This window comes from Mycteria americana, chromosome 24 (assembly GCF_035582795.1).
Source record: "Mycteria americana isolate JAX WOST 10 ecotype Jacksonville Zoo and Gardens chromosome 24, USCA_MyAme_1.0, whole genome shotgun sequence".
In the NCBI taxonomy this organism is placed as follows: Eukaryota; Metazoa; Chordata; class Aves; order Ciconiiformes; family Ciconiidae; genus Mycteria; species Mycteria americana.
Window position 1 is genome coordinate 5,478,533 of NC_134388.1, and position 16,463 is coordinate 5,494,995.

The 16,463-nt window shown below is 67.7% G+C and overlaps 2 protein-coding genes across 2 annotated transcripts; both read right to left on the bottom strand.

Annotated features, from left to right (window-relative positions):
- Positions 1–1,108: 1,108 nt before the first annotated feature.
- MAP1S (microtubule associated protein 1S) lies at positions 1,109–9,992 on the bottom strand. Its single transcript, XM_075524392.1, has 7 exons — positions 9,776–9,992; positions 7,976–8,077; positions 7,191–7,273; positions 6,928–7,068; positions 3,144–6,399; positions 2,763–2,980; positions 1,109–2,639 (listed from the first exon to the last, which is right to left on the bottom strand). The coding sequence occupies exons 1-7, from the start codon at positions 9,960–9,962 to the stop codon at positions 2,484–2,486; spliced, it is 4,143 nt and encodes a 1,380-aa protein (XP_075380507.1). The 5' UTR covers positions 9,963–9,992; the 3' UTR covers positions 1,109–2,483.
- Positions 9,993–10,717: 725 nt separating this feature from the next.
- Positions 10,718–16,260, bottom strand: LOC142420461 (cocaine- and amphetamine-regulated transcript protein-like). Its single transcript, XM_075524415.1, has 3 exons — positions 15,894–16,260; positions 11,199–11,282; positions 10,718–11,033 (listed from the first exon to the last, which is right to left on the bottom strand). The coding sequence occupies exons 1-3, from the start codon at positions 16,011–16,013 to the stop codon at positions 10,926–10,928; spliced, it is 312 nt and encodes a 103-aa protein (XP_075380530.1). The 5' UTR covers positions 16,014–16,260; the 3' UTR covers positions 10,718–10,925.
- Positions 16,261–16,463: the final 203 nt, after the last annotated feature.

Here is a 16,463-nt window from a genome sequence, read left to right on the forward strand (position 1 = left end):
GAGCCGGCCGGTGCCACCGCAACAGCCCCGGTGCCGGGAACGGAGGGGTCCACGGGGATCAGGCCGCTGCCGGTGCTGTCGCCGCTCTTGCGGGGACCTCCGCGACCCCGCGGCGTCCCCGGCACGTTGGCAGCCGCCGACGGGGCAGCGATGCCGGAGAAGGCCCCGCTGTCCCCGGCGAGGTGCTGCCACCCCCTCCCCACGGCCACAAGCCCCCTCGGCTCACACCAGCCCAAAGCCAACCGGGACCGTTCACCGCCCCGGCAAAAAGCCTCGTCCTGAGCTTTACCGGAGCTGGCAACTCCAAGGGACGGCGACGGCGGCAGCGCCGGGAAGAGCCCCGGCCCCCCCTGCCTCGGCACTGGAGGTCACAACCGGCCTCCCGGTGAGCAAAGACCCCAGCAGCGCCCGGGGAGCCCCCTCCCCAAAACACCGCTCCGGCCCCACCGCCGGAGCAAAGGGCCTGGGAACGGGGCGGTGCTGGGGACGGAGAGATTTTGGGGAAGGGGAGGTTTTGGGGTTGGCTGGGGGGGGGGGGTCAGGGTTTTGGGGGTGGGTTTCAGTTCCCGGGTCCTGCCAGCCTTGGGCTGAGCATGCCGGGTGGGTGCTGAGCCCCGCGGCTGGGCCACGGGGACATGGGACCCCCCCCCCCCCCCACCCAGGAGGCTCCAACCCCCCCACCCCACCCCCCCAGGACCCCTCCCCGTGCCAAGCGTGCGGGGGCAGAGCGCGGCAGCGAGGACCCCTCCTCCGCGGGCCGGGGGCGGCGGGGATGGGGATGCAGTCGTCATGGCAACCCCGCATCCATCCTCAGCCGCGCTGCCGCACCAGCCCCGCTCAGCCCCTGCCCCCCTCCGACCCCCCCAGGGCGATACCCCGGACCCCCCCCCCCCCAAACCCCTCTACCCAGCGCAGGATGCGGCCCCAGAGCACCCCGCACACCCCAGGGCTGAGCCCAACCCAGCCTTCACACCCCCCCCCCAGCACCCACAAAGCGCCCTGCAGCATCCCAGGACCCCACAGTGGCACCCAGCCCACCCCCCCCCCCCCCCCCCGCAAGGACCGGGGGACCCCCCCCAAGCCCCCCCCAAACACAGGAGGCAGAGGGCAGGAGCTATCCTCTCTTTAATGCTCGTTTTCAACACATTTGCCAAACGGGAACGTGGCGTGCAAGACGGGGAGCGTGCCGGCATCCGCAGGCAGGGGCTGGGGGGGGGGGTCACAGCCCCCCACCCCCCCACCCACCTCCAAACCAACTTCCAGCTAAGAAAAAAAAAATATATATAAAGCACTAAAGGTGAAACATTCAGTCCCCCCCTCCCCGAACACGTAGGACGATACAATCCAAGGTAAAAGCCCCCGCGGCCGCCAGCCGGTGCCCAGGCTGGGGGGGGCCGGGGGGGCCGCAGATAAATAACCTGTTCAGTTTTCGCTTTTTTTTGTTTGTTTGTTTGTTTTCTTTTTTCCTTTTTTCTTAAAAAGTCATTACAAAAAGAGCCAGCGAGGAACCTCCTATAAAACGGGTTAGTGTTTGCCCCAGCTGGGGATGGGGGGGGGGGGGGCGTGGGGGGGGGGGGCCAGATCCTGCCCCCCCCCCCCCCCCCCCCCCCCCTTTGCTCTCTGCTCACAAAACCCCTTAAAAATTGCACGTGACATTTGGTTTCTTAACAGCCTTCCAGCAACTCGAGGGCTTGGGGGTGGATGGGGGGGGGAGCTGCCCCCCCTAACCCCCCCCCCCAGCCGGGGTGCAGGGTCAGGCCCCACAGCCCCTGCCGTCAGGGAGGGAAGAGCCATCAGTGCAGCGAGTTGCCAGGTCTCAGCCCGGCGGAGAGGACACCCCCCCCCCCGCCTTGGCTGCTGAACGTGACTCTTGGTGGCCATGCCCGGGGGGGAGCCGGTGGCGGGGACACAGCCCGTGGGGCTGCCCCACGGGGGCTGCAGGTACTGGGGGGGGGGGGGTGGCAGTAGTGGCTTGTCCAGGGAGGGGGTAGGAACAGCAAACAACAAAAATTTACCCTGTTAAGTCGAGCACGGCTGGGGCTCGCTGCCCACCAAGAAACGGCTCAGCACCGCTGCTGGATGGGGGGGGGGGGATGGATCCTGCCCCCCAAAAGGCAGGGTCACCCCGTCCCCGGCTGGTCCCTCACCCCCCCACCCCCGGGACGGTGGCGGGTGCAGAGCGAGGAGTGCACGGCTCCGGCGTGGGCATGCGGGAACCACACGGCGTGTGAGGGTGCAGCGTGTGGGTGCTGTGGGCTCGGGGTCCCTGGGGAGCCCCTGCCAGTTCTGGGTGGGGGGACGGGGACACACACAACCCCATCTCCCCCCAGCAGACACACACCCCCCCCCCCCAACCCTCCGAGCCACAGTGGCCGGGGGCTTGGGCAGCCCCAAGTCACCGGGTGCGGATGGAGGGGGGGGGGGGGGGGAGCTCACAGAGGAGGGGGGGGGGGGATGAAGCCCACGCCACGGCTCCCCCCGCCTCAGAACTCCACTTTGCAGGCGGGGAAGGTCTCATCCTGCATGGCCACGGTGCTGTTGCTGCCCAGCACCGTGATGCCCAGCTCCTGCTGCCGGTCGTGGGTCTCCTGGTACCACTCATGCATCACCAGCGAGTCGAAGGTGGGGATCAAAGTCACCTGCGGAGACACCCCCCGCACCGCGTCACCGCGCTGTGACACCCCCCCCCCCCCGCTCCCCAGCACCGGGAGGGAGCTGATCCCACCGCTGCGGGTATCCGGGGGTGGGGTGGGGGGGCTTACCTGGATGTCGGTGCCCCACTGGTGCTTGCCGGCGAGCAGGGCGTCGAGGAGGGACCGCAGGACGCCCTCCTTCAGGTGGTCGTCACCGCTGACCACGTAGCAGAGGGAACGGATGCGCCGGAAAAACTCCTCGTCCACCGTCCGGGCGCTCCAGGAGCCGGGTAGGTACGCCAGGTCCACGTAGATGGGGGGGCCCGGGGGGGCCGCAGCCCGTGTGCCTGCCAGGATCGGGGTACGGGAGCTGTGAGCGGCAACCCCCAACACCCCCCACCCCCACCCCACGGCACGGCACCAGCAGTGCCTCTGAGCCGCTTGGGCACAGGGACACCGGAGCCGGGAGCACCCACGTCGTTCCCCCCCCCCACCCCCCCAGCCCCGTACCTGCCGGTGATGCCCTGCCAGCTCCCGCCGGCGGCCGGGCTCCGGCGCTGCGGGTGGTCCCTGGGGTGCGGATGTCCCCGCCGGAGGGGCCCTTCTTGTCCCCGGGGGGCAGCCTGGCCTTGTCCCCAGCGTCACGGGCTGAGCTGGTGGGGCCCCTGGCCTTGGGGGCCAAGGTGGGGTGCCGGGGGGGTTCGGCCCTCGGGGCGGCGGGTGCCGAGCCCACGCGGGACGGGGTCCTCTTCACCTTGCCGGGGGGTTCCTTCTTCCCGGCACGGGTCTGCTCGGCCGGCAGCGCCTCGGGGTCCACCATGCAGATGCCGGGCTGGGCGGGGATGGGGCAGGGGTCCTTCATGGGGGCCGGCAGCGGGTCGCGGGCCCGGGCCACGCCGCGGGCGGGCTGCTCCGAGTCCTCGTCCGACTCCAGCCCGTCGGCCAGGATGGAGGGGCAGTCCTCGGTGACCGGAGGGACGTCAGAGTCGGAGAGGGTGGGCAGCGACTCGCTGACGGAGGTGGGGGGCGTCTCGCCTGCCGGCTGGCGGGGCCGGCCCCGGCGCTGCACCAGCTCCTGCGACGGGTCGCTGTCCGACAGCTCCCGGGGGCTGGCGGCGGCCGAGGGCGACCGCTCCGACTTGGGATGCTCGAACTCGCAGGGTGACACCAAGCAGAGGTCCACGTCGTGGGGCGAGTCGGAGCGGCGGTCGGGCCGCAGCACCGCGTCACCGTCAGCCCGCGGCGGGTGGTGGCACGGCCGCAGCGGCAGCGACAACCCGCCCTTGGTGGCCTCCGGCTCTGGCGTCCCCCCGGTCCCCCGGGACCGCCTGCCCTCCTCCGGTGGGGACTCACTGACGGGTGGCAGCACCTGCTCGAAGGAGACCGAGAGCGACTCGTCCACCTCGGTGGAGTGCGGGGAGCCCACCTCGGCCGGCAGCGAGGGGGTGGTGATGGTGGGGGACACGTCGGGGACATCGTCCTTGAAGGGGCTGAGGGAGAGGCAGCCCGCCTGCTTCTCCTGCGAGGAGCCGGAGCCGTCCTGCGAGGCTTTGCCTCCGACCGGCGGCCAGGGGTTGGGCTGCCGGTTGGTGCCGGCTCCCGGCTCCTCCGTGCCGTCATCCACCGGCGACTGGTGGAAGGGAGTGTGCCCGGCGCTGGCTGGCCCCGAGCTGGCCGGAGACATCATCTCCAGGGTCTTCTCCTCGGAGCTGCCGCAGGCGTCCTCGCCGCCCTCCGGGCCGTGGTTGAGCATCCCGGTGGGCGTCAGGTCGAAGTTGACGCTGCGGTCGCTCTTGGGGGTCTTGGCCAGGGGCGAGGGGGGGCAGATGGCTCTCAAAGGGCTGCTCTCCAGGTAGCGGAAACGCTGGGGGCTGTCAGGGTCCTCCAGGCCGTTCTCCAGGCAGGACGAGTCCCCCGGTCCCGCCGGCCCCCCGGCCCCCCCGTTCTCCAGCGGCGAGGGCTCCAGCTCGCTCTCGGCCGTGGTGATGCCTTCATCCGTCGATTCCTCCTTCCTCCTCCTCCCGCCAGCCCCCGGCGAGGCGGCCCCTCGGCCCCGCTCGGCCTCCGGCAGCATGTCCTCGGGGGAGGAGGACTTGGAGCCGTCCAACGTTCCCGGCTCCTTCCTGCCGCCTGCCTCCCGGGGGGCTTTGGCCTTGGGCTTCTCCGGCTCCTTCTTGAGGGGGGGTTTCTTGATGCTGCCAGCCTTGGCCAGGGGTTTGCGGGTCTCCGGGACCGGTGTTTTCCGGGCCAGGGTCTTGGCAGGAGCCTTGGCCTCTGCCTTGCTCTCCTTCGTGTCCTTCCGCAGCGTCTCAGCCTTCACCTCCTTCTTCACCACCTTCACCTCCTTCTTGGCCTCCCCCTTCGCCTCGGCCCCCTCGTCCTTCTTCGGCGGCTTCTTCTCCTCTTTCCGGGGGACGGGCTCCTTCTTGGGCACCGCTTTCTCCTTGCTCAGCTTCGGCTTCGTGTCCGCCTTCAGCTTCTCCATCGAAGAGTCCAGCTTGGCTCGAGCGTCCTTGGCTTTCTCCTCTTCTGACCCCGCTCTGGCCGTCTCCCCCAGGGATTTTGGCTTCTCCTTGCTCCCTGCCTTCAGCTCCTTCCTTTCCACCTTCGGAGCCTTCTCCTTCGGCACCGATGCCCCAGCATCCACCAAGCTGAGCTTGGAAGCCGACTTTAGGCTCTCCTTGCTCTCTGCTCTCCTCTGCTTGAGCGGCTTCTCAGGTTGGGATGCCAGCGGCGCCTTCAAATCGTTCTTGGTGACCACAGGATGCTTGAGGAACTCCAAGTGCTTCACCTTCTCCAGCCCCTCCAGGATGCGGCCCTGGGGGGTGCAGCCGGGGAAGAGGACCCGGATGATCTTCTCGGAGGGGCTGACGGGGTGCCAGACGAGCAGGGCGCAGACGGAGGTCAGGCACTGCAGGGGCAAGTCCTGCTCCTTGGGGTAGCTGTTGCCTGACCACTGCTGCAGGAGAAACTCCAGCTCCTTGGTGCCCTTCACGGGGTTCAGGATGTACATGTCCAACCGGCCCACTCCCATCTTCTGGAAGAGGACGGTGGGCTCCGCGCGAGGTCCGCTGTCCCGGGCCAGCGGGTTGGGACGGATGCCCAACTTCTCCAGGTAGTGCAGGGTCAGGGCGGCCTCGTCGCAGCTCTTCAGCACCCGGGAGTTACCCTCGATGTCCTTCAGCTTCTCGGAGGCGTTGAGGAAGACGACACCCAGCTCCGGGGAGATGAGGTTCTTTGCCCAGTCCCCGTTGCCCTGCGAGCCCTGGGACGGATCCTCCTCCAGCTCGGCCAGCTTCCTCTGCAGCAGGCTGTTGACGCCGGGCAGGCTGTCCGTGCCCACGTGCGTCACCAGGATGGAGTCGATGCGGTCCAGGTGCCGGACCAGCTTCCAGAAGGATGACTTGGGATTGGAGCCTCCGTTGACCAGGACGTTGAAGCCATTGACGGCAAAGAAAGCCGAGTCCCCTCTCCCGCCCGGGAAGATATAGCAGCAGGGCTTGGAGAGCTTGAGGAAGCCGACCATGGTGGGGGGCTCGAGGAGGTCAAAGGGGGACTGGGGCTCCAGCGACTCCGAGAGGTACTCCATGAACTCCTCCAGCCCCTCCATCTCCGGCAGGACGCAGCCCGGGTTGTAGCGCAGCTCGATAAAGTCCTGGAGGTTGTGATGGTCCAAGCCCGAGTCCCTCCACTCCCCAAAGTCGGGGCAGCTGATGGTCAGCCTGGCCTTGGCCGAGGGGTCCGCGGAGCTCAGGATGTCCCCTACCTGCGAGGGGACGGGGACGGCCGGAGCTTCGGGCGGGACGGGGCACCCAGGGCCAGAGATGCGGCAGCCCGGGGGTGCCCCGCCTCAGCCCCCCTCCCTTGGCAAGCGCAGGGGCTCCCGCAGCCCCGTCCCACTCCTCGTACTCGGTGCCAGCTGCCAGCACGATGCCCGGGGGGGCCGGTCACCATTCACACCCACCCCCAGCCGCGGCTCTGGGCCAGGATGCGGCCGATCGCCCCCCCTCCTCCCCCCCCAGCCCCACTGCCCCTTCCCCAGCCCCACGGTGGGAGGGACGTGCCGGCAGGAGAGGCAGCGCGGCTGCCCGCGGAGCAGACGGCTGGGCCGGCTTCCCGCTCGCGCCGCCGCCGTGCCCGGCTCCCCACCGAGCCGCCGGAGAACGTGAGCAGACAGTCGCTCCGGCAGCGCCAGCCCACGGCCCCCCCCCCCCGCAAACCGGCAGCCAGGCCTGGGAGCCGGCAGCTCCTCCCTGGGGGTCCCCCAGCCGAGCTCCCCCCCCCGGCACCGCACCTCCTTGTCCGTGAAGATCTGGATGAAGTCCCGCAGGGAGAAGCAGCCCGTCTGCAGCATCAGCTCCCCCGTCTCCTCCACGCAGGGCCCGGCAAACACCAGCAGCTTGTGCTGCGACACGTCCGTGATGAGGTTTCGCAGCTGAGGACGGAGGGGACGTGAGGACGGAGGGGACGGGAGGATGCCACCAGGCTCCGTCCCGCGGCACCCGCCTGCCCGCGGCTCTGAAGGGGCCACGGCCGTGTCCCCCCACCCCGGCTCACCTCATCGCACAGGGACTTGTCGGAAGGGTTGAGCAGCACCAGGGTCTCCAGCACATCTCCCCGGTGGTGGAGGGTCCGCTGACCTGCGGAGAGTGAGAGCTGACGCCCAACCCTCCCCAAAACGATGGGGCTGCACCCCAGTTTGGCCTCGTCCTGTGGGGACGGGACGGCGGGGGTGGACACGGCAGCAGGGCCGGCGCCTGCCCACTTCCCCCACGGAAGAGGGACAGCCACCATCCCGCTCCCGGACACCGCGGGGGCCAGCGGATCCGCCGAGCCGAAGGACACGTTTCCCGCGTCCTTCCTGCTGCAGGGAGGGGAGGAAAGAGGGGGGGCGACAGGCTGGGGGACCCCCTCCTGTCCCCCCTGAGCACCGCGGCAAGCCCCGAGTGCTCCCAGGGGGGTCTCAGGGCGGCAAACACCCCCTGGAGACCCGACCACCTCTCACGGCCCCCCCCCCCTGCCAGGGGGTGACCCACCGGCGTGACAAGGGGACACGGTGGGGAACGGGCGCCGGAGCGGCCCCAGCATTCCTGGCTCCATCTTCTCCTTTCCCTTTTTTCCACGGGAAATCGCATCCCGCCCCGGGATGGGCGCAGGAAGTGGTTTCTCACGTGGGGGATCACGGGGCTTGGCCGTGGGGGGGCCACAAAGCAACGACTGTTGCCGCAACAGCTGAGGTGGGCACCGGCCCCCCTTCCCCGCTAGCCCCCTGGCTGGATTGGGGGGGGGGTTTCCCGCACCCCGCTAATTAAACACCGCTGGGGGGGGGTCCCCTTTTTTACCTTTCACGATGCTGGAGAAAGTGGCCGAGTGACGGGACACGAAGAGCTTCAGCTGCTCGTCCAGGTTGCAGGAGGAGAGGTCGATGTCCCAGGAGCGGATTCCTTTGGAGACGGGGGGACACAAACGGGGAGGGGGGGGCTCAGCCCCATTAGCACCCACCGGCACCGTGCCCCCACACCGCAGCACCCACGTGGCAGCAGTTTATGCAACCAGCAGCACGGTGGGGACCGTCCCCCCCCCTCCCCGACGTCCACCCTGGTCCTCCCTCCTACCTCGCCCTAAGACACAGCCCTGCCAGGCCGGTGGCTTTTGGGGTGACCCCAGCCGGTCCCCAAGCCCAGCCAGACCCCGGCACGAGGCCGATGCACCGACCGGCTGCCCGGCGGCGAGCACCTTGCGCGGTGACTCACGGCGGCACGGGCTCTGCCAACCCAAAACCCCGGCCCCCGGGGCCATGGGCGCACCTTGCCGGCACCTCTTCAAAGCCGGCAATTAAAGGAAGGAACGGTGCCGGAGGATTCGGCACGCACGGCGCTCGTGCCGGCATCGGTGCGGGTGCTCCCAGAGCAGGGTCAGGAACCCCAAGGTGCAGCCCCAAAACACCCACAACCCCTTCAGGACCCCACAGGGGGATTCGCGGGGGGCTGCCAGCCCCCCACCGTGGTGGCAGACCGGCGTGGCCACCAACCGCTCCCCGCTAACGGCCCGGCAAACCGGCGGGCGATGGCGTAAGATGGTTGGGCCTCGGCGCAGGGAGGCCGTGGGGGGTTGCACAAATTTTGCACAAGGCACCGGGCGAGGGCTGGGGCCGTTTTCGGGCAGTTTCGCTACTTGGGGCCAGCGGGGTTTGGTCCTGCCCTCGCAGGGTGCTGGTCCCACGAGGAGGGGGACGATAGGGCGCTCCTGGCAACACGTGTGTCCCCCAGGATTTGGGGGACCTGCTCCAGCGTAGGGGTGCTCCGATGCCGTGGTCTGAGACCCCCCCCAGCTCTGGCCACAGCTCGGGGAGGGCCGGGAGCGGGAGATGGGAGCAGGGGCTGAGGAGGGTCCCTGCAGCACGGCCCCCCTCCCGCTCAGCCCAGCATCCCCCCCCCTCCCCCCAGCCCAGCATCTGGCCCCCAAAACTGCACGGGGCAAGGTCCCAGGTGGTGACAAGGGGAGGGGACAGGTCGCAGGGGTCCACCCACAGCCCCAGAGCCTGGGGACAGACCCCAGGGGAAGAGGGGACAGATCCCCCAGCTCGGGGGGGGGGGGGGGAGGTCCCAGGGGGCAGGGACAGGAGGGGGGAGCAGCGCTTGGGGGGGCAGATCCTGAGGGTCTGGGGCAGGAGGGGGAGCAGATCCCAGGGGCCCGGGGGGACAGATCCTGGGGGGGGCTGGGGCAGGAGAGGGGACAGACCCTGGGGTCCCGAGGGGGCAGATCCTGGGGGGGCTGGGGCAGGAGAGGGGGCAGATGCTGGGGGGCTGGGGCTGGGGAGGGAGCAGAGCTTGGGGGTCCAGATCCTGGAGACCTGGGGCAAGAGGGGGTGGACCGGGAGGGCCCGCGGAGGGGCAGACCCCGGGGGTGCGGGGCTGGAGGGGGCTGACCCCGGGGACCGGGGCGGGGAGGGGGGGGGGGGTGTCAGACCCCGGGGTAGCTCCGGGGGGGGGGGGAGGGGGCGGATGATCCGGGGGGGCGCGGGGCAGGAGAGGGGCAGAGCCCGGAGCATCATGCGCGGGGGAGGGCCAGGCCCGCGGGCCTGCACCGGGGCAGCACCGGGACCACCGCGGCCGGCGCCGCCCCGGCAGCCGCGGGCTCACCTCGCTCCAGCTGCTGCAGCGCGGCGGCCAGCAGGCCGGGCCGGTGGCAGCCGCCGCCCACGATGGCCAGCAGCGAGTAGCGGCGCGGCCCCGCGGCGGGGCCGGGAGGAGGAACCGGAACCGCCGCCGCCGCCGCCCGGCCCGCGCCCTCCGCAGCCCCCGCGGCCCGCGCCGCCGCCGCCGCCATCTTCGGCGCCCCCCGCCCGCCGCGCCGCGCCGGGCCTGGCCACGCCCCCGCTGCGTCACCGCCGCTTAGCCCCGCCCACTGATGTCACCGCCAGCCAACGGGAGATGGCGGCGGGGAAAGGGAAGGGAGGGAGCGGTGGCGGGTGGGGAGGCCTTAAAGGGGCAATGGCAGGGCGGGGTCGGAAGGGGTGGGGTCCGGCCGCCCGGGCAGGGCAGGGCAGGGCAGGGCAGGGCAGCGGAGGGGAGGGGAGGGCAGGGCAGCGGAGGGGAGGGCAGGGCAGGGCAGGGCAGGGCAGTGCAGTGCAGTGCAGTGATGGCAGGCAGCGTGGGGATGGGGCTGTGCAGTGCAATGCAGAGCTGGGGGAGTGCGATGCAGCGCGATGCAGGGCAGGGCCCGGGCGATGCGCTACGGCGCAGGATGGGGCTGGGCCGGGCCCTGTAGCCCCCTCACATCCCCTCGGCCTCCAGTCCCAAACTGCTTCTCCACCCATCAGCCTCCAGCGGATCAGGAATAACCGGTGCTGCGACCACAAAAGCCCCCCCCGGGCCCAGCCCTCGCCCCCCAGCCCACCCCGGCAGCGTCCCCCCTCCCGCTCCCCCACCACGCATCCCACCCCAGCCTCAGGCGCAGACCCACGGCAGGAGGGGACCCACCCCTGCCCGCCTTGCCCGGTACCCCAGGACCCGCGCCCAGCCCAGGGCCAGCGGCAGAGGGGTGCTGGCACCCCAGAATCCCCCAAAAAGCAGGCAGCAGGCGTGAATCCAAGTGATTTAATTTGGCCTTGGCCTGGGAGACCCGCACCCCCCGGTCCAGGGCACCCACGGGTGGAGAGCAGGAGCGCGTCCCGGTGTGGGGAAGGGGCTGGGGGCCCACGGCTCCCCCTCCACTGCACGCGGCACAGCCTGGGCCAGCAGCATCCCGGCGGGCGGCAGCATCCCTGATGTCCCCGATGTCCCCGGTCCCTTAGGAGCACTTGAGGATGAACAAGTTGCAGGCTGTGCCGCGGGGGCAGCTGCAGAGCTTCCCGATGCGTGCCCCCTTCCGCACCGCGCACGGCTCCCCGGGCTCGCACTGCGGGACGGCATCCGTCAGCCCCGGGGCTCGGCCCGTCCGGCCCCCCTCAGGGCTGGACCCCCACGACCGGCACCCAAAGGGTCCAGCTCCGGTGCTGGCCGCGGGGTTTGGCCCCCCGAGCACCCAGGGCTGGGTCCCCACCGCCCCCCAGCCCGGCCATACCGAGGGCACCCAGCTCAGCCTCTTCTCCACCGCCGGCAGCTCCCTGCTCCCCAGCCTCTCCAGCACCTCCTGCAGCGCTTCGACCTGCCGCAGACAGCACCGTGTCACCCGAGTCCCCCACGATGCCCAGGGGCTCCGGATCCATGTCACCCCGAGCCCCCTAGGATGCTGGTGCCGGATCCTGTCCCACCCACGAGCAGCACCCATCCCCACAGGTTGCACCCTGGGGTGCAACCGCTGCTCCAGACCCCCTGTGCCTGGCTCTGGGTCGGTCCCTGTCCGAAGGGAATCGGGGGAGCTTGGAGTGCGTCCCACCCCCTGGGCGCAGCCCCGCGTCCCCCCCCCGGCACCCACCGCCCGCTCAGCATCTCCCCCCGCCGCCCCTGAGCCAGAGCAGCCCATCGGGGCAGGACGGGAGGGAAAACCGGGGAAAAGCTGCAAATTCCCCCGTGCTGCCGGACGTCCTGGTGCCCCCGGGAGAGCCGCTGCGGGGAACCCTCCGAGCGCCCGACAGCAGCGACAGAAAACCAGTGGCGAGGTCTCGGTCCCCCCCTCCCCAGCGACTTGGGGACACCCCAGCACAGCCAGGGCTGTGCTGATGATGAAGATGAGGCTTTTTTTTTGCAGATGACGAAGAGGAACTATCGGCTAGCTGATATGTTTTTCTTGCCAAGGACGGATTCAGACTCCCGGCCCTCTGAAAGCTGAGCGGAGGCACCGGTGCTGGGCAGGGGGCAAGGGGACAAGGTTGGCGATTGCATGAAGGGGTTGTAAAGATGGGGGGGTTGTAAAGGGCTGTCCAGGAACCGTCCCCTTTGGGCAGGGAAAGGGAGCGGGTTACTCTTCAGCGTGACGCTAGCGCGTGCCGGGCAGGGCAGTTCCAGCCTGCGCCTGTTGTTCCGTGGTTTGCCGTGGTCTGTCTCCTGTCTCTTACACCTTCCTCGGGTCTCGACGTCCTTCTTTGCGCTCAAGGAGGACGGCACACGCCTCGGGTGCCATCCCTAGGGTCTTGGACGCCGGCACCCGTTGGCACAGCGCCAAGTGGCGCTTCTTTTCTTGGGTTAAAAGCTTAAAGCGTGAATCGGTCTCACGTCTTGGAAGTTTCCCCCGACGGTCCTCTTCTCGCAGCGGTGTTCCCGGCTGCGTGAGCAGGTCTGCTCTCTAGCCGTCTATTTTCGCAGACTGGAGGATTTCTTCCCCGCGTCCTCAAGTTCTTCGGTCCTGAAGCCGGGCTTCTTGCGCAGACATCGTCTCAGTTTTGAGAGTAACTTCTTGTCACGGGCCGTGACGTTCTACTCTTTTTTTTTTTCTTTTCCTGGGGTTGCCATAGAGCCTCCTCACGTCACCGTCACGGCCCCACAGGTCTTCTTGCCTTCTGGGTCTCATTCTTCTCGCCGAGAGTTTTCTCTCGTCGTTGAGGCGTGTTGTTCGTAGCGTTCCATGTAGTGCCGGTCTGTGCGTGCGTGCGTTCGGCTTGGAGCCGCCCTGCCTGGAGCTCAGGGCTAGGAGGAAGAGCGAATAAGAGTCTCTGGCCACTCTGCCGATACGCCCAGGCCGTTGAGGCAAAGCTTGTACAGTCATCTTGGATGGAGTAGCTGTCGGCAGCAGGCGAGGACAGCAATTTCTGTAGTGTTTTGTAGGTGCCGAGGGGATGACCGGAGCTGGGAGAGGCAGCTAGAGTGCTAGCTGAGCAGAATGAATCTCAAAGGTGTTAAGGCTCGTATGTGTAGGGCTCCATTGCCAGTTTGCCGGCATCGTCTGCCAGGCATCGCCAGCTTGGCATCATCATTTGCCCGGCATCGCCAGCTTGGCATCATCGTCTGCCAGGCATCGCCAGCTTGGCATCGCCATTTGCCCGGCATCGCCAGCTTGGCATCATCGTCTGCCCAGCATTGCCAGCTTGGCATCATCATTTGCCCGGCATCGCCAGCTTGGCATCATCGTCTGCCCGGCATCGCCAGCTTGGCATCATCGTCTGCCCGGCATCGCCAGCTTGTCTCTACCCTGTTCAAATCCCCTCCAGACCTCCTCCGTGTCTCCCTGAGCCTGCTCTGCCCTCTCTGGCCCATTCAGGCCCCCTCTAACGCCGTCACGATGCCACCGATGCCTTCGAGGTTGCCCTTAGCACACTTTGAGCTTTGTACCGGACCTTGCACCCCTCTTGTTCCCTCAGGAGCCTTCCTGAGTCCCTACCTGTGACGCAGCCCAGGCGTGCTGTCCTCTCTTCCCCTAGCCATGCCTCCAGTCGCTCCCTGGCCCTCTGATGACGTTTACTCCGTTCAGATCCCCTCTGGATTGAATCGTCGTGGCCCCAATCATTTTTCTGCCTCTCTGGCTCCCTTCCCCATTTTCTCTCCCAGTCACGATGCCTCCCCAGACCTTCCTTGTGCTCCACATCCATCTTGTAGCGGTTTGAGCTGTAGAGCACTCATTTCTTCCTCTACGCTATCGAGGATTCCTGTCTTCGGTCCCTGGCCACCCGAGACCATCCGTACTCTGCTCAGATGATCACCCGAGTCCCTCCTTGTTGTCCCAAGCCTTCTTTTGTCCGCCAGCCCCCCTCGACACCCCTCTCCTCACAGTCACGATGCCTCCCGAGACCTTCCTCCTTCTCCACAGCACCTTGTAGCACGTTATCTCCCTTTCCATCTTGTTCCATCAGAGCCTCCCGTCTGTCTTTGCCACGCAGCGCTCCTTTACACCTCTCTCTGCCATCGAGGGTGTCCCCGTTCAGTTCCTCTCTCGCCCACCCATCTCTACTTTGCCTAGATGCCCTCCTGAGACTCCAAAGCCCTCACTGGGTCTCCAAGCCTTCTTTTCTTACCCTGCTCCCTCCAGCTGATCCCGGCTAAGGGGGAGCTTGCAACTCCTGCATCCGCATCAGGGATCAAAATATTGAACATCTCCATCGGTATTCTCCATCCCAATCACTCGGGTGACCATCTGCAACAAGGATGGCTCCAACGTTCGCTTTGGATCTCCTCTTGCTATGAACATACTTCCAAAAGCCCTGCTCGTCCCCTGACGCAGCACTGGCCGCTTGCAGCTCTCACTGAGCTTTGGCCTTTCGTGTCTTCTCCCTGCATGGCTGAACCACGCTGCTGCCGTCTTCCTGCGAAGCCTCACCTCGCTTCCAGAGGTCGTGCAATTCCTTTTTCCTCTGGAGCTCCGCGAGGACTTTCCTGCTCACCCAAGCCGGCCTTCGGCCCCGCTCCCTTCCCTTCCAACGCGGGGAATTGCCCGCTCCGCAGCTTCTCCAAGGCGCTTCTTAAAGACTCACCAGCACTCGCCGACTCCGGAGCCCTCGGCCCAGGGGACTCCGCTAAGGACTTCCCTGAAGAGCGAAACGTTTGCTCTCTCAACGTCCAGGGCAGCAACTCTGCTCTGCTTTTTCCTCCTTACACCGACAAGTTGAAACTCGACCATTTCATGGGCACCGTGGCCAAGACCATCCCATCTCCCACGAGCCCTTCTCCATTCACAACTAGCAAGTCCAGGAGGGCATCTTTCCTAGCTGGCTCCCTCAGTCCCTGCGACAAGAAGCTCTCTCCTGCAAACCCGAGGAATTCCCCAGACCTGCTCCTCACAGCAGACTGGCATTCCCAGCTGCCGATGGCTGGGAAGTCAAAATCTCCCGTAAGGACCAGGGCTCGTGATGCAGAGATTTCTCCTACTTGCCTATAGCGTAACTCCTCAGTGCTGGCAGCCCGGCCGGGCGACGGCAGCAGACACCCGCTCCTAATTCCTCTACTCTCTATAAAGCGTCACCTGAGCCCTTTCTTGCACTCCGCAAAGCTCTCGTAGCGCTTTCGCTCCCTTTTGACTTTTTTTTCCGCGCACTTCAGAGCGCTCTTATCTTACCCTCTGCCATCTAGGATGCCTTCATTCAGCCCCGGCCCCCTGACGACATCTGTACTTGCTTGAAATCCCCTTCGGAGTTCCTCATGGTCATCTCCGAGGCTTCTTTGGACTCTCAGACCCCCTCGGGACTCCTCCGCTCCCTTTGCCGAGCTCTCGCGAGACATCCCCTATGCCCCAGAGCCCTGTTTTAGGTTGGCAGGGCACTCTGCACCCCCCTTTTCCCCTCAGAACCCTTCCATCTGTTACCCCCGTCATCTACGACCGGGAGAGCTCAAAGGCGGCTCCCTTAGGCTGTCGTATTTATAGACAAGGTGGTCGGCTCGTGGTCAGATTCCACGCGATAGGAAAGCTACGCTTGAGGCTCCTCGTACCCACAACTTTCTTTGCTCCTCGATAAACAAGTCTTGGGAAAGCCACCCCGCTATTCACCTGTCAGTCGCACGGCGGGTGCTCCAAGCTCATAGGCATCGACGCTCTCCGTGCCACTCGGCTTCTTTGTGGGTTCTCCGAGAACGGATCGGAACCGGAGGAGTTCTTAGCCCGGCCACGGCTCAGACCTTTACCTCCTCCGAAGCCGGTACCAAACCATCGCTCGTTTGGTTAAGAGGTCGAGCGCATCCATCGCACTCCGCCCCGTGACTGCAGTCAACCCGCTTTATCGACTCGTACAGCGCGGTGCCCTCTTGCCTCCGTGTCGTAAACACGCGCTGTATTGCGCATCAGCCGTAACCCAACTGATCGGCCCCCAAACCGGGGCAGTGGGAGCAGGAGCACCCCGAGGTGCCCCAGAGCCGCGCGGGGGCTGCTGGTGGCCCCGTCCCCCCGGCTCCTTACCAGCTCCGTCTCCTCCTGGATCTGCCCGGGCAGGCTCTCAGCCGGCTGGAGCTCCGCGGTGGCCGGCAGGACGAGGCCGGAGCCGGCCAGGCAGAGCAGGCAGAGCCAGGCGCTCTCCATGCTCCCGGTGCCAGATGCGTCCCTGGATGCTCACGGATGCGCCCGGCTCAGCCGGCTTTATATCCCTCTCCGCTGCCCCCCCGCAGCCCACCGAGGGTCACCGGCGTGGGCAAACCACCCGCTGACGCAGACGGGGAGCGGGCGCCCAGCGGGCGCGCGTCCCCCACCCCGAACCTTGCTGCTGTCATCAAGCCGGACGCGGGGGGACACACGTCCCCAGGAGATGCGTCCCCTGGGACACGCGTGCCCTGAGCCGGCGGGACCTGCGTCAGTGCCACGTCCAGCCGGAGCAGCCCGAGAGACGCAGAGCCCCCGCGCCGGGGCTGAGCTCCCCCCCCCCCCCCGGCCCGGCAGCGAGGCAGAGGCCACCGCCAATTCCCTGAGCAAACACGGCTGCGTCACGGCTCATTCCGGCGCGTCCCACCCGCCGGCGCTGGCAGAGCCGAGGGT